Here is a 24,824-nt window from a genome sequence, read left to right as displayed (position 1 = left end):
TTATTCCACCATGGACTGGTGACATTTTCTTTCTCTAAGATCAACTCCTTGCCCTCTTTTACTTGCTTTTACGGCAATGGTCAGAAAAGGTGAGGGGTAGCATCCTTCTTTTGGTTCTGGTCTTATTTCACCACTAAGTGTGATAGTTTTCAGATTATCTTTTTAAAATTTCAGTTGTTTCCTTCTATTAAATTTTCTAAGAGCTTTAATTATGAGTCACTTGTTGAATTTTGCCAAATGAATGAATATTCTGTATCTGTTAAGAGTTTTTGTTTATTTCACCTTCTGTTCTGTTTTATTTAATGAATCACACTGCTTTTTTCACCCAAATAACAGAAATTTAGTGTCTCATAGTTTTGGAGGCTAGAGATCAAGGTGTTGGCAGGGCCATTCTCCTTCTGGAGCCAAGGAAGGATCTGTTTCAGACCTTCCTCCTAGCTGTGGCTTATGGCAGCCTCTCTCATCTTTACATGTGTGTGTCTCTGTACAAAAGTTCCCCTTTTTATAAGAACACCAGCTACATTGGATTAGGGCCCATTCTAATGACAATATTTTAACTTGATTATCTCTGCAAAGACCCTATCCAACTAAGGTCACATTCTCAGGCATTGGGGCATAGGGCACTGATTTTTATCAAGTGGATGCCTTGGTTGGGCTGGAAAAAAATCCATAATACTTTATGACATTGCTTGATTTTTTTAATGTGAAACCAAACTTGTATTGTTTTTAATGATCTGCACATGGTCATAATGCGTTGCTTTAAAAAAATACTTCTAAATAACTCATCAATGAAAGAAATTATAATAGAAAGTAGAATATACTTTAACACAACAATGAAAATACAACACATCAAAATGTGAGATGCAGGTAAAGCAGTGCTTAGGGGGAAATTTATAGCTTTATTATCTACATACCTTAAAAAAAGGAAAGATTGAAAAGTAATGATTAATATTTACTGTGTTGAGGAACTGCCAGACTTCCAAATCAGCTGTACCATTTTACTACTCCATCACCACTGTGTGAGAGTTCTACTTTGCCCACATTCTTGCCAGTACTTGTTTTTCTCTTTGATTATAGTTTTCCAATTGTGTGTAAAGTGTTATATCATTGTGGTGTCCATTTACATTTCTCTGATGACCAGTGATGTCGAGCCTTTTTTCATTTATTGCTTATTATCTATTGCCTTTTTATGTATCTTTTAGGAGGCTAGAAGTTTGAAATCAAGGTGTTGGCAGGGCCATGCTCCTTCTGGAGCTAAGGGAGGATCTGTTCCAGACCTTCCTCCTAGCTGTGGCTTTATGGCAGCCTAACTCCAGTCTTCACATGGCATTCTCCTAATGTATAAATCATAGATTTACTTAAAACCTTTTTTGTGCTCATCAGTTTTAGTTGTTTTTTGTGTATTTAATGTGTCACCCAAGACAACCCTTCTTCTTTCAGTGTGGCCCAGAGACGCCAAAATGTTGGACACCCCTGTAAGGAATGTCCATTTAAGTCCTTTGCCCATTCTTAAATTTTTGTTGTTGTTGTTATTCAGTTGTAACAGCATTTTCTGTTTTCTAGATACAGGTTATCTCATTAGATAGGTTATTTGCTGACATTTCCCTCTATTGTGTGAGCTGTCTTTCACTTTCTTGATGGCATCTCTTACACCTCTATGAATGTAGATGTGCTTGGTTACAAATATAATCTTTCCTTTGTGTTTCCTAATTTCCTCTCCTTTCTCCCTTGTCTTTGTACCTCTTTGCCATGCTCTTGCTGTTTTCATTCTCTTACCTGTTTTTTTTCTCCATCTACTTTTTTATTTCCATGAGACTCTGAACTCATTAAGCTTACTGTGAATGAAAACTCGTCATTTTTTCTAATACTTCTGGTAATTGATCTGTGGATTATACCTATTATCAATTTTATATTATATAAATTAATAAATGTTATAATTAATATACCGCAAGGATTATTATGCTTTCTATAGGTCATTTCAAAATTATATGAAGTGCTACTTGCTTGTAAGATCAGTTTACAGTAAGTATATAATTAGATGGTTTCTATTTCGATTATTAAACTCTCTCTCTCTCTCTCTCTTTAAAGGTTCAAAATGGATGGTATAGAAGAACCTCAGAAGAAAGTCTTTAAGGCTCGAAAAACAATGAGAGTGAGTGATCGTCAACAACTGGAAGCAGTTTACAAAGTCAAAGAAGAGCTGTTGAAAACTGATGCCAAGCTGTTAAATGGTAATCATGAAAATGGAGATTTGGACCCAACATCACCTTTGGAAAATATGGATTATATTAATGACAAGGACGAGGTGAATGGCATTGAAGAATTTTGCTTTAACCCCGAAAAAAGTAACTCAGAATGGAAAGAAACATCTTGTTCCTTAAATGTTAGTGTAAAAAACAAGCCAGATGATGAGTTAAAGTGTGAACCTTTGTCTCCTAGTAATATAACTCCTGAAATAACCTCTAAACTGACCACTGACCCAGTTTCTGGTGATCCAGCTTCAGGTGATCTGGATATTGGAGATCCACCAGTCTCTGGAGATCTGGCCTCTGAAGTATTAACCTGTAATGATCCCACCTCTGGTGATTCCACTTCTGGTGATCCCACCTCTGGTGTTCCCACCTCTGAGGAGCCTGCCTCTGGTGATCCCATTTCTGGTGACTCTGTCTCTGGTGACTCTGTCTCTGGTGAACTGGTCTCTGGTGAGCCAGTCTCTGGTGAGCCAGTCTCTGGTGAGCCAGTCACCAGAGAGCCCGTCTCTAGTGAACTGATACCTGGTGAACCTGTCTCTGATGAACTGGTCTCCAGTGAACCAGTTGCTGGTGAACTGGTCTCCAGTGAACCGATAATCTCCAGTGATCCAACCTCCGATAATTCAGCCTCTGATGATCTGGCCGGTGATGATCTAGCCTCTGGTGATCTGGCTTCTCATAATCCAGCTTGCAGTGATCTAACCACTGGTGATCAGGCCTCTGCTGATCCGGCCTCTGGTGACCTGGTCTCTGATGAACTGATTTCTGATAAACCAACTTCTGAATCAGCCTTTGATCCCACGTTCGAACCAAGTTCTGTACCAGTTTGTGAGCCAGTTCCTGATACTGACAATATAGAGCCTAGCAATAAAGATCATGATTTTATTGAGAAAAATGGGGATGATGAAAAGTTAGATGAAATTTTCTCATTTGATGAGAAATATAAAGCTGATATTAATATTGATGCTGATGAAGAGACTATAGAAGCAGATGATACAATTATTTGTCCAAATCTACCTCCTGAAAATGAAAAGCAGGTAGAGGAAGATACAGTCACGGAACCTGTTCTTGAAGAAGAAGCTATATCTAGCAGTACAGAAATTGACCAAAATGAAAAGAATGAAGATGAAAATTCTGCTGACCTCACAGAATCCATTAATGAAAATGTTATAAAAGATGACAAAAATGAGAATATCTTAGAAAATACAGATTCTATGGAGACAGATGAAATTATTCCTATTTTGGAAAAGCTTGCACCTGCTGAAGATGAACTTACTTGCTTTTCTAAAACTTGTCTCCTTCCAATTGATGAAACAAATCCAGATTTGGAAGAGAAGATGGAAGGTTCTTTTGGTTCACCATCCAAACAAGAAAGTAGTGAGAGTTTGCCAAAAGAAGCCTTTTTGGTTCTCTCTGATGAAGAGGATATTTCAGGTGAAAAAGATGAGTCTGAAGTTCTATCACAAAATGAGACATGCTCTCCAGGTTAGCATTATTTAAATTTAAAGTTTTTTGAATAGCTTTAATAAACTGGTAATAAAACATTCTCATAAAGATTTGAATTTCTTTTAGTTGCAGAGAAAGTTAGAATGATGGTGGCTAAAATGATCTCTTGATAGATTTTTAATTTCACAGAATTCAGAATTACAAAGTATCCATTCTGTGGGAGGCATTGGGTGAAGCTCTAAGAAGGAACATAAAGTAAGAAGAAAATATCGCCCTTGCCTGCAACATATTTATAGTCTAGGAAGTGAAATAAGATGGACCACTATAAACGCTGTGAGTTAACAATTTCAAGTCAGTATACAATTGATCAAAGTCCTAGCAATTGTTCTTGATATCGTGTAGCAACCAAATAACTTAGAATATAAAAATCTAGTTTATTTGCTTCAAGTGTTACAAATTGCATTTTATAATTGAATTTCCCACTGAAATCTGATTTATTATTTTTTGTTTGATGAATGACACCACCATTGCTGGAAGATAGAAACCTTGAAGCTGATTTTCTGTTTGATGAAGATATCCATTTGCTACCTTTGCCCTCTTGATTTTATCTAATCTACTCTTTTCCCTCTTATCTTCTGAGTGGTCATTCTAAAACCTAAATCTCTAGAGAAAAAGGAGAGAAAGAGAAAAATCCTACTTTGCTTTCATGGTCAAACTCAAATATTTCTATATGAGACTTCTCAGTTCCTTTGAGATGGGCATGACACCTTTATGTTCTTAATGCATCACATTCTGCCAGAGTATTCTTTTAATTTTTTTGTATTGATTTTAGAGAAAGAGAGAGACATTGATTGATTGATCCACTTATTTATGCATTCATTGGTTGATTCTTGTATGTGCCCTGACCCACAATCAAACCTGTAATTTTGGTGTATCAGGACAGTGCTCTAACCAACTGCTACCTGGCCAGGGTTGTTAGAACTTTCTGAAAGGGGTGACCTTATTGCATGCAACAGCATTTGGTTTCTAGTTTGTTCAAAGAATGAAAACATGAGAAAGGGCTAGGAGATACAGGGGACTTTTTCCCTCAATATATTTTATCAGCTTTGGGGGTAGAAATTTTTTATTATTAAAAGATGACTTTGTTTCCAAGGAGTATCTTTTCTTTCAGTAAACCTATATAGTGACAAGCCTCAGTCTCTTTGTGGTTTTGAGAATTTAAAGATAAAATGTAGTATTTGCCCTCAGGACTGAGACAAGAATTAAAACACAGGCCATTAAATACAAGGCTGTGAATACAGTAATAATGCTCAATTGGTATTCTGGAGTTTTATAGGAGATTAACTTCAGAAGAATAGAAGCTGTGTTCTAGAAAGCACTTGCTCTTCTCTGACTGTGTAATGCAGGTTGTTAATGAAGGTGATCTCTCCTAACTGTAGCTTTGTCCGACTTGCTCAGGCCTGGAATCTTGGAGCCATTCTGTTTCTTTCACATCCCATATTTAGTACGTTGGGAAATTCTGTTGGCTTTACTTTCAGAATAGACCTAGAATCCAGTGCTTTCTTACCGTCTTCACTGCTATTACTCCTCTGCTGAGTCACCGCCATCAAGCCAGAATAATTTCTGGGTTACAGTAAGTGCTCAGTAAATATTTGGGTAATGAATGAATAATTGGTAGTAGAAGTACCAATTATATATTCATGGAGGACCTTGGTTACAAGGCTAATGCATTGTGATAGCACCAGGGAGCCACTGAATGCTTTCAAGCAGAGGAGATGACATGGAATTCCATTTTATATAAAGAGTGATACTGGGGCAAGTCCTTTAAAAACACCTTTTAGTAGTCTGTATAAGAGGGACATAGTAAATTAACTTATTATTTAGTGAGTTTATACATTTTACGAATTTTGATATTGGAGACCATCCCTTTCACACAATGCTGTAAAATGCAGAGAGATGAATATTAAGCCATCCATGTTTCATACTTCAAAAATTTAAAGTTCATTTTATTTTTGGTTCTTTACTTTTAGACTCTTATCTGATTGTATGCTATTGTCAGAGGAAGTTTACCAGTAGATTTAATTTTTTAGCTGGTAACTGAACTTATTTTTTTCATTTCTCCTCCAAGGAAATTTTGTGTATTTGGGTTGAAGTATAGTTTCTTTCTTGATTGGTTCATAAACTGTACTCTCTTCTTTTTATATGGTTGCAGAATCTGTTACATGTCATATTTGTTGCTGTATACCAGCCGAGGTATTACTTTCATCAAATTCTTTATTCTTAACTAAATTTTAATGTTTTCAGAACACAGAATTATAAATTGAAGTGCTGAAGTCTGGCTCTTCCCTTTATTAACATTTATACACTGTACTGATAGAAAACTTAGCAAGTTTGTTTTAACTATAGCAGTTATAATGGATCTGAGCAGCAACAAAAAGTAATGAAAGATATCAGAATGCAAATAGAAAAGCTATTTTAATTTTACGGAGAAAGAAGAAAGACCTAAAAAGTATTGCATATATACCTTAGTAGACCTGAGGGTACTGTCATATTTTTGTGTAATACTGTATAATAACTGGTAGTGACTAGATGATTAAAATCGTAGTCTAAGAAGCCTAAGAAAATAACACTAGAGTTCAAACAACACTAAAAGGAGGTAAACATTAGTTATACCCTCCATGTACATTCTGTGCCATGAACTCTAATCTAGCTACTGTTCCATCTCTTTCTTTTAGAGCCATTCTTCTAATTATGTTAATAAAGCTAGCACCATTTCTTCTCCTCCTGTTTACTCTTGAACTTAATTGAATTTTTATTTCCACCTTACCAGCCCCCCTCCTAATTCTTCTCAGTGAAACGACATTGATATTCATGTTGTTAAATCCAAGGACATTTGTTTTGGTCTTTATTTAAACTCTGATACTTGGATGACCTCTCAAACAGCCCCTCTCTTGAGACTCTCCTTAGCTTTTGGGTTACTGCATTCTTCATTTTTCCCCTCCTTTTGGGGCCTTCTCATTCTACTTCTTATAGAGAAATAGGAGGGAAAGTTATCCTCTACTTGCTTTTTACTTTTAAACAATGCTATTAATGTTACTGAGAAAAATCTGTTTCAGAGTAGAACAGATGTTATATTAAATTCTGACACAGTTTTCTTCTAGATTTATATTTCATTTTAAAAATGTCTGTAGTTGATTTGTTTTCCCTTGTTCATTGGATATTTAAGATATGAAAATAAATGCTAATGAGGATAATTGCATGGGAATAGAATTCAAGGTTTTTTCTACTTTTGCTCTTGGTTAGTAGTGATAAAATTGTTATGGTTTAGTAAATTATAGTTTACTAATCTGTTGTCACTATTGTGTTCAGCTAAAATTCTTTATTATATTCACTTATTTATATTCAGCTATTTCTTATGTATTTGCCCTTTCTTTATGGAACCTTAACATTTTTCTTTACATTGACGTGTAAGTTGAAGATTTTCTTCTCAGCACTGAGGAAGATCAGAAATGAAACAGGTTTTAGAAAGGTGAGTGAGTGTAGGAAGAACAGTTTCAAATAACTGTTGCTGCTCAAGTTAGATAACATGTCCAAATTTCAGGGCAAAGGTTTGGACCGTCTAGAAACTTTGGGAGTAGGTAGCATATAGACAGACATTAATTGAAGTTGCGCGCACAGGATTAGATCAGCTCAGAGTGAGTGTAAATGGAGACAAGAGGAGATCTAAGAATTGAGCTCTCAGTGTTCCAGTGTTGATGGGTTGGGGAGATGAAGAAGAACCAGCAAAGGAGACTCATAGAACAGCACTGCAGGTAGAAAGACTAACGGGATTTTGTTGTTTTAGAAATCAAGTAAAAGAATGTTTCACAGAGGAGGGTATAGTTAACTATATATCAAATGCTGCTTTTATTGAGTAAGATGAAAGAGAAATTTTAATGACCTAGGTATCAGTTGGTAAAGAGCAGTGGAATTGAAAGCCTGATTGAGATTGGGTTCCAGATAGGATGAAAGGGAAAGAATTAGAGACAATGAAATATACTTTTCTCTCCTGAGTTTTGCTTTAAAAAGAACACAGAAAATGTGCTGTGGAAAATATTACTTGAACTTTGTGTTAAGTAAAGCTCAAAATTTATAGAAAAGTCATATTACCAGTAATACCACATTTTTTGCTTAATGTGGTTGAAAATCTTCACATGCTTATTGAACATCTGTATTTCTTTGTCTATAAATTGCCTGTTCATGTCTGTTACCCATTATTCTAATGAATATATTGTCTTTATAGGAATTTTGTGTTTTGTTTTAAATGTTCTCACAGAGCCAATAATTTAAGGCAGAGGATTGGCAAACTATGGCCTATAGGCTGTGTCTGTTTTTGTCAATAAGTTGTAACCCTGGCTGGTGTAGCTCAGTGGATTGAGCATAGGCCTGCGAACCAGAGGATCGCGGTTCAATTCTCAGTCAGGGCACATGCCTGGGTTGCGGGCCAGTTCCCTGCAGGCCAACTCCCAGCAGGGAGATGCACAAAAAGCAACCATACATTAATATTTCTCTCCCTCTCTCCTTCCCTCTAAAGATAAATAAATAAATGAAATCTAAAAAAAAAAGTTGTTTTGGAACATAGCCCCTTTGTTTACATGTTGTTTATCACTGATGAAATAAAAAATATTTGCCAATCCCTGATCAAAGGCAACAGTTCTGTCCGTATGTCCTAGGAGTAAAATAAAGGGCAATTCTGAAAATGTAAAAATTAACTCAGGATGTAAATTCTTTCTTCCAGTCCTCTACAATGTAATTTTTCTACCTTTATTTAATGGAATCTTATTAAAATAGCAGTCATCAGATAGATGTTAAACATCTACTTTGTCTCGGCCATTTCCCAAAGATCTTAGGATTACTAAAATTAAAGATGTGGTACCTGCTTCTAGTGAGCTTACTGTCCAGTCCAGTGATTTTCAACCCTTTTCATCTCATGGCACATATAAACTAATTTCTAAAATTCTACGGTATACAAAAAATATATTTTGTGGTGATCTGACAAAGAAAGGTATAATTTTGATTCATTCACACCACACGGCTATTGTTATGTTGGCTGTTGTCATTTTTATATATGACAGTCTAAATGAAAAGAGGCCAGTGCCCCAACTAAATAGGTATTTCATGTTTTAAAACTTCTTGCGGCATAGTAATAGAACATCACTGATCTACTCTGATTGAAAGAATACCATACATAGCCCTGGCTGGTGTAGCTCAGTGGATTGAGTGCAGGCCTGCAAACTACACAATCACAGTTCAATTCCCAGTCAGGGCACATGCCTGGGTTGCAGGCCAGTTCCCAGCAGGGGACTCATGAGAGGCAACCATACATTGATATTTCTCTCCTTCTCTCCTTCCCTTCCTCTCTTAAGATAAATAAATAAAATCTTTTAAAAAAATACCATACATAGAAATGTATATTAAAACATGGCAACTTGTAATGAGGCTATACTCAATCACAGGAATTATAGCAGAAACTATCTGTAGCAGAGGAAAGATTTTACCTAAGCATTCAGATAAGTTTCAGAAGTCTCAGGAACTACTTGAAATTATATTTAAAAATATATGTGCATGGGCCCTTAGTTATTATACTGGGCTGAAGGAGATGCACTCAGATTCTTTGGGGACTTTGGGAACAAAAAAAATTAAAGAGGGCCTTACTCTTTTCCATAGAATTTGTTAGTACCATTTTTCTTATCCAGATTTCTTTCTATTGAATAAAACTCTAGCATAAATTTTAGTTCTGTGTATCTATTCTAGATTCCTAATGAGTATTTCAATTTAAGCATTGATAATCCAGTCATATCCTCTAAGCATACTGGAATATGGAAATTGAGTGATAGGAGGTTTTTGAGTAAAATGAGGAGTCTCAAGCTAACTTTGACATATCTGTAAGACAAGAGGAAGCTAAGATCTGCATAAAAAGAAGGGTACCACATTGGCCAGTTGGCTCTTCTGTGTTTTAGATTTTCTGGCATGCGTGTACCCTAATAGGAACCGTGGCTAATTTTGTTCTTTGAGCAGTATGATGATTTGCTAAATAAAGACTATGTAAACCTTCATTTCAGACAACCCAATTACTCTTTGTTTCTAGAAACTCTGGGGAATAGGAAACTCAGGAGTCATCATTTTCAGTATTAATATCAGGAAGATTCGGAAAACTATATACTAAATAGAAAAAATGCTTTGTAATGAGTTTGCAGTCTATAAGGAAGCAAAATATTTACACTTAATGAAACTAAGATTGAAACATGAGATCTTCAAAATATTTCTAATGTGTATATAGGGTGGTGAATAGTGAATAGAAAGTGAATATTCTAGTACTCATTTATTTTAACGTTTAAAAATAGTTTTAGTAATCTTTATTGACGGTGCTAGCTATTTTTGTTTTGTTTTAGTATAGTCACAAGTTATAGCTCTGTTGTTTTATCTTAGCACGAAAACATATTTGTAAGAGCCTTCATAGGTTCATCAACGATCCTAGTCTCTCTCTGTTTTTATCTGAAAGATCTTTTTAAGTTTTTTTAACCTTGACTTTATATCATCAGGGCCATTGAGATTAAAACCCTGGTGTTTGCATACGAAACACCCTGTCAAAATTTTTATCAGTGTATAATGGTGTATACCCGTGATTGTTTAATTTTGGTTGCAGATTATGATAAAACAGCATGTTTTATTAAAGTCACTTGGGGAACCAGTTGCAGTGATGTAAAGGGAATACAATAGAAACTTAAACATATTCATGATTTTTTCCCCTCCTATTTAGTGATTAAGATAGTTGATGAACTATAGACTGATTTGTCAAAGGCTGTTTTCTTATACCTCTGGGATTTTATTTCTTGTAACAATACAAGTGTGTAGACACTTTTAGCAATTTTTTTTGGTAGCAACCTTTTAATTGTTATATTTTAAATGTTTCTTGCGAGGCATTTCTGAACATTATTTTCCTCATCTGTATGACAGCAAATATACTGTTTATATGCAAAATTATATTGAGGATATGAAATAATATATGTTAAACAATTAGTTTGGTTCTTTGCATTGGTATCAAAGTAAAACTTTCATTATCTTTAGGGTAGCTTTTCCATTTGTCTTAGTTCCATAACCATTGAATAACTGATCAACCTGTCTCGTCAAAATATTAGGTGTTTTGACAGTAATTGTCACAAACATTATTTTAGTTTTAGTAATTGAATGTAAGGAGTCCAAGTGCTTTACAGTAGCTGTTTCCACATTTTGTTAATCTATGGGTGACAGTAAATTACTAAGTAGGAATGTTTGTTTTTAAAAATCTGTACTATTAATTTTTTTTAATGTTAAGAGTTTATTATGAATTTGCAGGAACACTTAATAATGGACTGGTCATTCAATTCTATCAGTTCATGGTCCCTTTTTACTCCCCAGATTTTACATTTTGAGACCCTGATTTCATTAGAAATGATTAACTCAACAGTTAAACCAAAAATGAGTGTTAGTTATATAATGTGCTCTTATGAATTCTAGTGGAAGTATGATTTCCTTTTCTCTTTTTCTCATCGAAGTAAAAAATAATGAAAAGGACAGGAAACCAGAGAAAGAAGAGCAAGTAATACCTGAAGATGAAAGACGTGAAAAAAGTAAGCATGCACAAAAAAAAATGGAACTTGTTTAACAAATAGTAATTCATTGATTCTACTTTTAAGACTGTGGAGTATATTTTTATATCCATGAGATGTTTATAAAATTTTGCAGTGTAAGTAAGCCACCATTAAATCATTTTGATGATAGCTAACCCAAGTATCTTTGAAAGTGTTCATTATTTTATAAACTTCAGTGTTTTGTTTGTTTGTACTTTTCATTGTTCTATAAGAAAGATTCAAGCTTAATGTACTCAAGTACTGTTTGAATGTCCTGAGAGAAATTGTTTTAGTTTTATGCTTAAAGCATGGAACTATAAGAATTTTGTTTGGGGTGATCTAAGTGAATGGAATTATGTGTTTCAGTCTACTTAAGGTTCATAAACTATGTGGGAAGGGGAAATGATGGGGCTGAGTGTCATTAGGTTTATAGGAAGATTGTAGAACTAGAAGTCCGGAAACCTGAGTTCTCTACTCTTCCCTGTCATACTTCTCTCCATATATGACTAAGTTATGATTATAAGAGAAGTCATAGAGTGGAACTAGATTTTAAAAATTAGCACATAGATATGGATATAGAATGAAGTAGAGAGGGATAGGTGTAGTCACATAAGGGCATTTGCATTTGATAAGTGTAGAGATTTTAGTTTTTTGGTTTTTTTGGTGTGTATTAAAAAAGTTACCAGATACAAGTTGCTTATGATCTTATGAATGTTACCACTTTGGGAAATGGAAATTTTTAAGTTAAGATCTTTGCGTATATTCTTTTTTTATAAAATCAAATTTACTTTTATAATGTTACTAATTTTATTATTTTTACATATTTGAAATTCATTAGAATATGTTAATAACTATTATTATGTTATTTGCCTAAGGCTGAAGATTAAATGGGAGTTTTTTCTAAATTTACTGAGGAAAATATTTACTGAGGAGGGAGAATTAATTAGTTAAAGCTATGTCCAGTTATTAGAAATATGTGACGTGAGAACGAATACTGCATTTTGTCAGAGGATTAATGTTCACTATAGAATTTAGCAAAATGAATGAATGAGATGATTCTTCTCATCTCATATTCTCAGTTTTAGGTGATTTTCCATTATAATGTGAAGATTTTAAGGTTAGGATGTTCTGTGTTTATATTGTACATTGCTAAATATTATTTATTTGCATATTAAAAATAATTTCACATTGAAAGCTGAAAGCTGCCTAGTACTTTTCTGAGCTCAAAAACAGTCCATAAAATGATTGAGATTGCTATTGTGATAGCTAGAAATGATATTTTGCTGAGGATGCAGAATAGGCAGTAGGTCTATAATAAAAAACACCTGACTGATCATTTTGCTTTTTGTTCTCAGTTGAATTTTCCAGAAGAAAACGGTCTAAATCAGAGGACATGGACAATGTACAGTCCAAACGCCGTCGATATATAGAAGAAGAATATGAGGCAGAATTTCAAGTAAAGATTACAGCCAAAGGAGATATTAACCAGAAGCTACAAAAGGTGTTACAGATTTTTAAATTCCATTTTTAAAAAAAAAGAAGCTACAGCCCTAGCTGGTGTAGCTCAGTGGATTAAAGTTCAATTCCCAGTCAGGGCACATGCCTGGGTTGCAGGCCAGTTCCCAGTAGGGGACATACAAGAGGCAACCATACATCGATGTTTCTCTCCCTCTCTCCTTCCCTTCCCCTCTAAAGATAAATAAAATTTTTTAAAAGACCTTAAAAAAATAAAAAGCCCTAGTCATAAATGAATGTGCTTCTTAACTATGAAATTCATAAACTGAATCATATCCAAAAAAAAGCTACATAACTTATTTTAGATGTTCTAGTAATTATCAGATTGGAAGAGAGATATAATGATTCTTTTTGCTTTAATATCAAAACTGAATTTCAGTTTTCAGATTTTATTTTTTCTGCTATATTGAACTTTATCTAATAGAAACAGTAGAGTCTTATATGCCAATATTTTAATCTTTATAATAAGTTGGCTTCATGGTTGCAGGTCCTTACATGCTAAAATCTTTGCTATGTACTGTAGGCTTAGTGTTAAAAATGGTGGAGACAAAGCTTTCAAAGGACTGGGAAGAGGGGACAAGTAGAGGCTTTGAACCACCACCCGCATTGCTAAACTAGACATACAGTGGAAAATATGGAGTATTTAATACGTTTTTCAAAATGTTTCACAAATGTTTATGACCAGTTTATTTTTCAGAGAGTAATATGAAACTTTGGTGAAATTGATTTTTTAGGGTCTTAGCAATTAATTTAATGATAAAACTGTAAATCATCCAGGTTTTAGACCAGTAAGTATTCTTCCACTAAGATGTAGTATAAATATCCACAGTAGAAAAAGGAATAATGAGGCAGTAAAAATGTGGCTCTTTTTCTTCCAACTTTTTATTTGTCAATGGAGATAAATAGTATTTTTTTAGTATTTCTGATAGAGCTGTTGGAAACATGATAATAGTTATGGGAAAGGTTTCTGAAATCTTTTATATATACTGAGAGTTTACTCCTTGAATAGTGTCATTCAAGTATGGTCCATGGTTATGTGCCATGTGTCCTCTTTTATGGGTCCATAATGAAGTAAATGTGGGAAGTCGAAATGTGGGCATTTAGAAATGTTTAACAGAAATTTTGTAGAACAGTGACATTCTTCTTAAATATCTCACAAAAAATCATCTGGAACAGATTAGAAATATATAAATCTGTTTTTTTCCTTTACTCATTTCCTTTAAATCACAATTGAATGTATGGGAAAAAATATTAGAACTTTATTTTCAAATTATTTTAAAATTTTGCCCTCTGTAAAATTTCTACTTTTTTTACAGTTAATAAAACCAAAACATTTAATCATTGAATATTTTATACAAACTTGGAATTTTTTGTTTGGAAATTAATAGTATTTTCAAATATATTTTTAAAAGAAAATAATCACTCATAATTTTTCCAACCTGGAATAATCTCATTTTTGCACAAGCCATTTTTTTACAAAAATGGAATTATATCATACACAATAGATTTTAGTCTCCTTTTTTTTTCACTTAATATTAAACCAGTAACTTATGTCCAATTTGTTAACTTTTAAATTTCTACTTTTTCTATATATTATTCTTTTGCAGTAGATATTTCAATATATGTCTTTCAGCAGGTAGCATTGTGTTACGGATACCAGCATGTTGTTTTTATTAAGCCAGTTGTACATTAGTACTTAAGAATATTGTGCCCTGACTGGTGTGGCTCAGTTGGTTGGGTGTCATCCTGCAAAGTGAAAGGTAGCCATTTGATTCCTGGTTGGGACATATGCCTGGGTTGTGGGTTTGGTCCCTGTTTGGGGCACATATAGGAAACAGGTCAGTGTTTCTCTCTTGCACTGATGTTTCTCTCCCTGTCTTTTTCCCTTCCCCTCTCTAAAATCAAAAATAAAATAACAATTTTAGAAGAGTATTTATTGTTTGATGCCTGACGAAATGTCTTCTTTGCTGTAACAAAGGATTATGTATTTCTTCAGGTTGTACAGTGGTTGCTGGAAGAAAAATTGTGTGCACTACAGTGTGCTGTATTTGATAAGACTTTGGCAGAATTGAAAACACGAGTGGAAAAGATTGAATGTAACAAGAGACATAAAACAGTTCTTACTGAACTGCAGGTTTGTACACTGACTTGAATTATATACCTATTTTATAACATGTTTTGTGCTACATTTTTGGAGTTGACAAAGATTTAACTTCTAAGTTTTAGAAATAAGAGAAGCCCCTGTTAGTTCCCTATGGCTCCCATAAAAGTGTTACCATAAACTGGTTGGCTTAAGCAACGGCAACATTGTCTTAGTTCTGGAGGCAAAAAGTTGTAGATCAGGGTGTTAGCAGGATTGGTTCTTTCTGAGAGCTCTGAGGAAGAATCTGTTCCACGAGTCTCCTCTGGTTTCTAATGGTTTATTTACTGACAGTCTTTGGTGTTCCTTGCCTTGTAAATGCATCAATATGATCTCTGGCTTCATTTTTACATGGCGCTGTACCTGTGTGTCTATGTCCAAATCTCCCCTTTTTACAAGGATACCAATCATACTGGATTGAGGCCCATACTCCAGTATGACCTCATCTAAACTAATTACCTCTGCACCTACCCTATTTCCAAATAAGATCACATTCTGAGATGTTTGGAGCTTAGCTGTCAATAGCTTTTGAGATATATAGTTTAACCCATAACAGAGCCTTAGAAATTATCTTAGTGCTTCTTAAATGTTATTTTACTCACATGTAATAAATACTAAATAGTATTTGTTATACAATAACTTACTCTCTTTGTATTAATCCATTTCCTGCCATGTTTTAAAGACATTAGTTTCTAAGTCTGTATTAATAATTACTACTTTCGTTTTTTTATTAAATATAGTTATAAATTAACAGATAGTGCCAGAATTTCTAAGAGGGTGAAATGAGTAATTGATAGCATGCTATAGTGATTCGTTTCATTTTAAGACTATGAAACTGGAAATTTTTATCTGTTCATTCAGTTATAACTAAATGTGTGGTTTCTGTCAGGCTATCTGAAATATGAGCATAGTCTATAGATGCTAAATAGCCAGCCAGTTATAGACCCTTATTTTACAAATGAGGGGAAAGTAGTCTATGAAAATAGTCATTACACCCCAATTATAAAGCAAATTAAAACACAAAATGACTAGAATTTATGTATTCTGTCTTTAAGCCCAAAAGTTATTTTCTTAGGTTTCTGATTGTTAATTTCATTTGAAGTGAAAATTTATTAATGATAAGGTTTTTGTAGTAGTTACGTAATGGACTATTTAGAACACTTGTACTATTTCATAGTGATAGTGTTATCAAATTATTAAACTTAATTTACTAGTGTTAAGAATTTTGAAGTAGAACTTGACGATGTGTGAAAATTAAAGAGTAATTTAATTTCATGTTTTTTATCAGTCCAATGGCTGTCACTCGGATTTTGTGTTTTTAGAACCTGAAGTTTTTACTTTTATATTCTCACATAAGGTACAAGTTCAGATCTCTTAGCATTTAATAAACCTTTGCACTTAGATGTTTCTTTGTAGCCTCAGTATCCAAATCTAACACCAAACCAATCATTTCCTTCACAAATAATTCCCCCTTCCCATTATTTTCTTACTGACAGTTTTTTGAATTCTTGGAAAAATGTTAAAGGAATATCTTCCCATTGTTCTTATTGACAGTTTTTTGAGTTCTTGGAAACGGATTCCTCTCAGTCATTTCACATGTACATTGAGTTGCCAGATTGCACGTTTTATTTCTTATAAAACTATCTCTTTGGCCCTGGCCAGGTGGCTTAGTTGGCTGGAGCGTTGTCCTGTACACCAGAAGGTAGTGGGTGTGATCCCTAGTCAGGACACATTCCTAGGTTGCGGATTGAATCCAGGTTGGGCACAAATGGGGGACAACCAGTTGGTGTTTCTCACATCACTGTTTCTTTCTCTCCTCTTACTTCCTCTCTCTTCCTTAAAAATTAAACAAACAAACATATCCTCAGTGAACATTAAAAAACAAAAAGTGTCTTTTATTCCTCTTACTTTTCACAAAGCCATTGTTATCCAATTCCTTAACTATAGTGATAACCTTTTATATGACAACTCTGGTACTACTTTTTAAGTTCTTGCTGGTCCCTCCCAAGTATTATACTCATCTTTCTAAAATACTGCGTATTTCATTCTCCTGTGTGTTTCTCACTGTGTACCATTTTAAATCAGTATTTATTTTCAAATTTTTGATTAGGATCTCTGAGTTTTTGATCCACTTTTCCTAATGACTACCAGTTACTGTCCTACAGAGTATCAGTGATCATAAGCATTTTTATTTCAGTCTTCCAGCTTTATGTTTCTCTCATTCACTTACCCATAATGACTTGCCCTTACCATGGTGTTCATTTAAATTTTACTCAGCCCAATTTAGTTCATGGCTCTTTCTGATAATTAGTTTTTATGAGAGTAAAATTCAGATAATGAAATAACTTTCAAAGCTTACAATTCAGTAGCATTTAATACATTCACATTGTTTTGTGACCATCATTTCTATCTAGTTCCAAAACATTTTTATTCAGCCAAAAGGAAACCTTGTGCTCATTACACAGTTACTCTCCATTTCCCCCTCCCTCTAGCCCTTGGCGGTCACTAGTCTGCTTTTTGTCTCTGTTGATTTACCTATTCTGCATATTTCATATGAACAGAATCATACAACATGTGAGCTTTTGTGTCAGGGCTCGTTCCCTTTGCATAGTGTTTCAAGGTTCATGCACATTGCAGCGTGTATCAGTAGAACCACATTTCCTTTTTATGGCTAAGTAATATTTGCTTAAGTTTTTATACTGTTAAAAATAAGTCAATGTTAATTCAAGATATTAATTATAATTCCCAGAGTAATCACTAAGGAAAAAACTTATATATGTGTGTATATATATACATACACATATATGCATGTATATATACCTCTATATATAAAATGCGCACACACACATCTTTTTATGCATTTTTTTGTTGTGGGCATTTGCATTGTTTCTACCTTTTAGGTATTGTGGCTAGTTCTGCAATGAACATTCATGTACAGCTATTTGTTTGAATACATGTTTTCAAATATTTTGTGCATATACCTAAGGTGTGGTAGCTTACTAAAGAACAACTCAACAGTTTTCCGGAGCGCCTACCCCATTTCCATTTCCATTTCCATTTCCATTTCCATTTCCATTTCCATTTCCATTTCCATTTCCATTTCCATTAGTAAGTGTGAGGGTTTGTCTTTGCTAAATAAGGCCCAATGTGTCTGAATCCCAACAGTTGTGCAGTTATATTTAAATAGGTACCATTATGCCGTTATTAAGAAATTACAGCTATGCCCTAAGGGAGACAAGAAGAGCAAAAGAAATATAAGTAGTAATCAAATTCATAATAATAGAATATGACTTTCCTGAACAACAGAAAAAGGAATGTTTATGGACTTTAAAAAATTTTATGGAGTACTTTGCCAAAAAAGATACCCAATCTTAGACATATTATGGCAGATATTTTCAATTATAATTTAGAAAAAATTTTATAGTTTACTAGACTGAAACAACAAAAAGGCTGTTTGATTTCTTTGTTAGAATACTAAGTGACAGAAGACAGTAAGTCGGTGTTCCAACTTTGGTTACCTTTCTCTGCTAATAGTTTAATTTTTTTAATGATAAAGTTCTTTTTAAAATGTGTTAATTACATGTTAATTCTTTTCAATATACTACATATGTAAAGGAAATGAAAGTTAAGTCCTTCTCTTTACACTCTTTCCCACTGTCTGCTGACCCGTCTCTAGAAATAGCTGCTTTTTCTTTAGCATTTGTCCTTCTAGACCTTACCCCATATGTAACAGACACAAAGGACTTTTTAATTTGTTTTCATTTTTAAGTAAAAATAATATAATAATAATACTATACATACTATACAGTTTATAAAATACCCACCAGATTGCCTGGCTAAAAAAAAATAGGGGGTTCCTCCAGCCAAATAGGAGGCTTAGGTAGAAACCCTTCGCTTCCTTGCACAACCAACAGGAGGATGAAAACCGATCTAAAAACAGTAAACAACCACAAGTGCTAGGAAATCAAACTGCATGGAACTCTGACAATGAAGGAATTAAAGAAATGTTCACCATTTCTTTAAATGGAGGTGGAGAACTGTGACAAGGGGGCAGACTGTGAGAGTGAGGCGGGGCTGGCTGAACAGGAAACGAAGACTCACTGCTAGCTGTAAACTATGGTGGGGGGTTGCTATGGCGGGAGAAATTCCCAGTCTCACATGGGAGTTCTTTGAACGGTGGGGCTAGAGCCAAGCAAGTGAACAGCGTTGTTCCCTCTATGACCTCCTCTCCCACAGGGAGCACCACAGCGCAGCAAAGAGGGTTGCCTGACCCTGACAAATACCTAAGGCGCTAACAACATAACAGGTGCACTGAGACAAAGAAATATGGCCCAAATGAAAGAACAGAGCAAAACTCCAGAAAAAGAGCTAAGCAATGAGGAGATAGTCAGTCTGTCTGATGCAGAGTTCAAAACACTAGTAATCAAGATGCTAACAGAACTGATCAAGCTTGGTTGAAAAATGAACAAGTGAATGCTACCCAAAATGAAATAAAGCAGAATATTCAGGGAACTAACAGTGATGGGAAGGAAACCGGGACTCAAATAGTTGATTTGGAACAAAAGGAAGAAATAAACACCCAACTGGAACAGAATGAAGAAACAAGAATTCAAAAAAGTGAGGAGAGGCTTAGGACCTCTAGGGCAACTTTAAACTTTCCAACATCTGAATCACAGGGGTGGCAGAAGGAGAACAGCAAGAAATTGGAAACCTAATTGAACAAATAATGAAGAAAAACTTCCCCAATCTGGTGAAGGAAATAGACTTTCAGGAAGTCCAGGAGGCCCACAGAGTGCCTTTGTGTTCCCAAAGAGGAACCCAACGAGGCACATCATCATTAAGTTACCCAAGATTAAAGACAAAGAGAGAATCTTAAAAACAGCAAGAGGAAAGGAAAGAGTTACCTACAAAGGAGTGCCCATAAGGCTATCAGCTGATTCCTCAAAAGAAACCTTACAGGCAAAAAGGGACTGGAAAGAAGTATTTGAAGTCATGAAAGGTAAGGACCTACAGCCAAGAATACTCTATCTAGCAAAGCTATCATTTAGAATGGAAGGGCAGGTGAAGTGCTTCCCAGACAAGGTAAAGCTAAAGGAGTTCATCATCACCAAGCCCTTTTTATATGAAATGTTAAAGGGACTTATCTAAGAAAAGGAAAATCAAAACTATGAACAGTAAAATGACAACAAACTCACAACAATCAACAAATGAACCTAAAAAAAGAAAAGAAAGAAAAATGATGAAAACAGAAACTAAGCAAGCAACTAGACCAGGAACAGAATTACATGTCCAGAGAAATGGACATCACATGAAGGGTTTTCACTGGGGAGGGGGAAGGGAGGAGTGGGAGGCAAAGGTACAGGGAAGAAGTATAATTGGTAGGCATTAGGTAGACAGGGAGAGATCCAAAATGGTATAGGAAACAGAAAATTCAAAGAACGTATATGTGTAACCCATGGACATGAACTAAGAGTGGGGATGCTGGAGGGCTGGGAGTACAGGGTGGAGGGGGATAAAGGGGATGAAATTGGAAAAACTAATAGCATAATCATAAAATAGAGTTTAAAAAAACTTTTAAACAATTCTGGTCTAAGTTGGGGTATAGAAAACACTTTCCTATGTAACTTTCTTCAAAAAAATATCTTGAAATACTTTAGTCATAGAAAGGTAAATTGTTGTTAAGAATATAAAATTATGCTCCATGTCCTTGGGTATTAATAATATTCACAAAAACTAAGTCCTGAGGAAAATCTCCCTTTTGGGAATCATAGGTAATCGATTGCATAGGCTTCATCTGTGGACTTAAATATGTAGGAAGGTCTGAGGTCTCCTTTAGAAGATGACTACCACCCCTTCAGAAAGTGACTACTCTGAAAGTAACGTTAAATACAGGGGCTGGCACCAAAAAGGCCCCATTTTTATTACAAAATCCTAAATTACTCCACCCGTATTATTACCCTACCAACCACACTCAAGCAGGCACTACTTCTGCCAGACCCTATATAAATAATACCATTTTCTTTTTAAGATATGCATATATTAAAGAAATTCCGTGGAGGAGCTCTTCTTTACTCAGGCCTCATGAATACATTCAGAAGTTTAGTTTATAATTTTTGAAAATATATTTAATATAAAATGGCAGTATCAGTAACAGTAGTAAGAATTGAATATCACATCTGTGCCTTAGTAAAAGACTTAAAGGAAATTGAAAGAAAATATGTGGTGCGATAAGTTTTTTCTATTTTTCCTTTCTATTCTGTCTTTTTATTTTTTAAATTTCTGTGCATATGTATTTGGGCAAAATATGTGATCAGACAGTCTATGTAAGCAGTACAATTATTAATAATCATTTCACTGACAAATGTTAATGCTAAGAAGGTAACATTTTTCTCAGATTATTAAAGAGTAATAGAGTATGAAATTAAAAGTTCGAAACAGTAACACTATATGACTGTCATATAACTCATTGAAAATATAAATTAGCAAAGCCTTTCTGGAAAACATTTAGACAAGAGCCTTAAAAATATACTCTAAGAAATTGTACCTCTGTAAATGTTGCCTAAGGAAATAATCTGAAAGAACAAAATTATTAATTGTAGTGTTACTTGGCTGTAGCAGTATATTGAGAAACATTGACATATCCAACAGGAAAGTGGTATATGTATGACTTAATATATATGGTATTTATATATAAAATCAATGGTATATATTGTTTCAATATATTATACATATACCTGTAAGTAGTATTGACAAGGGATCTTTATGACTTAACAGATATGCGTACTATTACTGCTACATAATTCTCTGTGAGAAAGTTACGTGTAGTCACAACTATGTTCATAAAAACAATCAAACCAGAAATGTTAAAGGTTTTTGAGTAAACATCCACAGTACTAGGAGAAAAAAGCTGACCTTTGAAAAATTAAGTGTGTTTTTCTGTGGGTATCAAAATCAAGGGTCATTTTAGTTTTCATTGCGATTTTTTTGTATTTGTTGTTTTTACTATTACCTTTGTTGTTTTACTATTACCTATTACCTGTCTTTTGAGAATCCTGTTATCTGTGAGTTTCATATTGTGTATGCATGGGTTCCATTTTAATGCTATAATGCCACTTGATTTGTGTTTCGTTTTTGCTTTTCTTAGGCCAAGATAGCCAGGTTAACCAAACGCTTTGGAGCTGCCAAAGAAGACCTTAAGAAAAGACAAGAAGTAAGGATTTCTATTCTCATGCAATTAACATTTAGCTCTCTGTGATAATTTTAGGAAATGCTGGGTTAAGAGGAAACTCTTCCTTTATTAGAAGTCTGAAATTTGCTCTCATACTCTGTACTTCATATATGTTGTTTCTGGGCCTACAGCTCTGGATCTGATTATTAAAGCTTTTCTAGACCTCGATTACTGTTTTCATATTTTAATGCATATTAATTATTTTTATTTTATGGCATTCTTGAGGCTGTATTTTCTATACATCTTTATAATTATATTCTTGGGATTTATCCTATCATGTTTCTTTTTACATTCTTGCCACTGTTCTAGCCTCTTATCATTTCTTCCAAAAGTACCCTAGAATTCCAGTGCCTTCTTAGCAGCCTTGTTCTCCACTTCCTTTTTATACCATGTAGTTAAGTCTAAACATTGTAGCATAGCATAAACTCTAGTCTGTAATCTAGCTTTGCTTTTTATTGTTTCTTTAGTTACTCTGAAGCATATTATTTATTTATTTTTAAAGAGTGGGCAAGGGAGGAAGAGAGGGAGAGAAACATTGATTGGTTGCCTCTTGCATGCCCTCTGCCTGGGACCAGGCCTGAAATGTAGGCATGTGCCCTGACTGGGAATCAAACCAGTGACCTTTCACTCTCTGAGAGGATGTCCAAACCACTGAGCCACACCAGTCACGGCTATAGTGCATATTTTTAATATAATCTTTGTATGTTGTTTTACAGTTTTCATTTGAATTTCTTTCTCTTCCTCTTGACTTTTTTTCGTATTTGAGCAGCTTACATTTCTTTGTGTCTTAATAGCGTCATTGTCTGGCATGTGGTAATTGCCAATAATGATGATTTCATTAATAATCACTATTCCTATGGGATTTTTCTGTCTTGATTCATTTTCATATCTTCACTTGAGTCTAAAAAATTTATTGTGAAATAATTGTAGATGCACAGGAAGTTGCAATAATACAGGGTTGGACAAAAGTAGGTTTATAGTTGTAAGTACATGAAACGTGGTTTATTCTTATGTTATTATTGGTAGTATTATTTTATCTTTTATAAGAATTTATGTAATCCAAACTGATGAGAGTTGCTGGTAAGCAAGATCTTTAATGTCCCTCTATTCTTGTATTATTATTTATTAATTATTGTGGTATTTTTCATATGAACAACTGTAAACCTACTTTCACCCCACCCTGTGCGTATTTACGCATATGACCCAACCCTTCCACCAGCTTTCTCCAGTGGTGAAATGTTATATAACTTCATTATAATATCAAAACCAAGGAATTGGTACAATTTTTTAAATTAGTTTTTAAACTGTACCAGTTTTTACATGAATTCATTGTATGTGTGTGTACCTGTAGTTCTGCATAATTTGATCCCATATATAGATTTAATGTAACCCCAGAACAAGAATAGAACTGTTCCGTCACCATAAAGGCACTTTCTCCTGCTATTCTTTTATAGTTTAACCTTGCCTTGTCCCTCTACTCTCACTCACTCTGTCTCCTGGCAACTAATAATTTGTTCTCCATCTCTGTATTGTTTTTTACTTTTCAAACTTTGGTTTCTGTTCTTTTCTTGATCAACTAACAGTTGGTCTTTTTTTTTTTTAACAGTTGGTCTTTATATTTGTTCTACAGAGTAATTCTACCAAATCCCACTCAAAGCTTTTAAAATTATATTTCTTCAATTATGTAATTGTCTGATTCTAAACTCTACTTTCTCAACTTTGTTTCATTGTCATAACATAATAATGAGCCTATTTTATTTCTTATGTTAGAAAATTGGAATAAACCTGTTTTGAACCTTTTGTATCCAATATTTGCTATGCCTGAACCAAACGTAGGGTTTTAAGGTCTTTCCATAATTTTGTACAGTATGAATTCCTACTTCTTTCTTTTAATCCTGAACTAACTGTGTCTGAACTGAAAAGCATACTGCCCCGCCATGTACTTTTCCAGTGTTTGTGCCTGTCAAATTTGTTCTTAAAGCTACTTTCCAATTCTTTGTGTTTATTTGGTCAAAGGAGATAGGCAAAGACTTTAAGGAACAAGATGAAAATAGTGTTATAATTCCTGAAAGACTTGTTTTAAAGAGCTGTGTGTAATATAGAAACAAGAAATAAATACCAAGTAATTCCTGAAAATTGGAAAAGATTAATTTGAACACTTAGGGCCTGTGTGCTTGAGGAAAAAGTTAAGTTGGTCTTCAATCTTTCAAGTTTTGTTCCTTTCTTAATCAGTTTGTGGGTAAGGACAATTTTTAATTTAATTTTAGAACTTGGATATCTTCCTACCCCTTCTTGTTAATATTTTCTTCTTCTGAGAGAAATGTATCAAAAGATTCAAGAATTTGTTCTATTTGTCCTAATCCTAATTCTCTTAATAGTGGTATCTACTGTAACCTCACATTTATCTGTCGGTTAGATTTAAAAACAGGAGAAACATAAAAATAATATTTGTAACTTTAGTTATCCCCCTTATAAAAATAAATAATAATACTTTAAGTGTTCTTCTTTTATATAGGTTTGCTTCTTGGTCTTCTGATATTAACCAGTTAAAAATAAACTCCACCATTCAAGTTTGTTTTGAACATTTATATTTT

General features: G+C 34.1%; 1 protein-coding gene across 3 annotated transcripts in view; it reads left to right on the top strand.

Annotated features, from left to right (window-relative positions):
- ATF7IP (activating transcription factor 7 interacting protein) overlaps positions 1 to 24,824 on the top strand; it is a 119,045-nt gene that overhangs the window by 43,987 nt on the left and 50,234 nt on the right. For 2 of the 3 annotated variants that reach the window (XM_037033957.1, XM_037033956.1), the window contains exons 2-6: positions 2,089 to 3,736; positions 11,269 to 11,347; positions 12,703 to 12,848; positions 14,859 to 14,996; positions 22,147 to 22,212. In XM_037033957.1, coding sequence (XP_036889852.1) covers positions 2,096 to 3,736; positions 11,269 to 11,347; positions 12,703 to 12,848; positions 14,859 to 14,996; positions 22,147 to 22,212 — 2,070 coding nt within the window. In that variant the 5' untranslated portion in view covers positions 2,089 to 2,095. The remainder of the gene's footprint in view (positions 1 to 2,088; positions 3,737 to 11,268; positions 11,348 to 12,702; positions 12,849 to 14,858; positions 14,997 to 22,146; positions 22,213 to 24,824) is intronic. The other variant, XM_037033955.1, reaches the window with a different exon arrangement.

Source organism: Sturnira hondurensis, unplaced genomic scaffold (genome assembly GCF_014824575.4).
Source record: "Sturnira hondurensis isolate 20B ecotype Veracruz unplaced genomic scaffold, ASM1482457v3 Scaffold0021795, whole genome shotgun sequence".
Classification (NCBI taxonomy): Eukaryota; Metazoa; Chordata; class Mammalia; order Chiroptera; family Phyllostomidae; genus Sturnira; species Sturnira hondurensis.
Note: the sequence above shows the minus strand (reverse complement) of the source record. Positions and strands in the feature narration are given on the sequence as shown.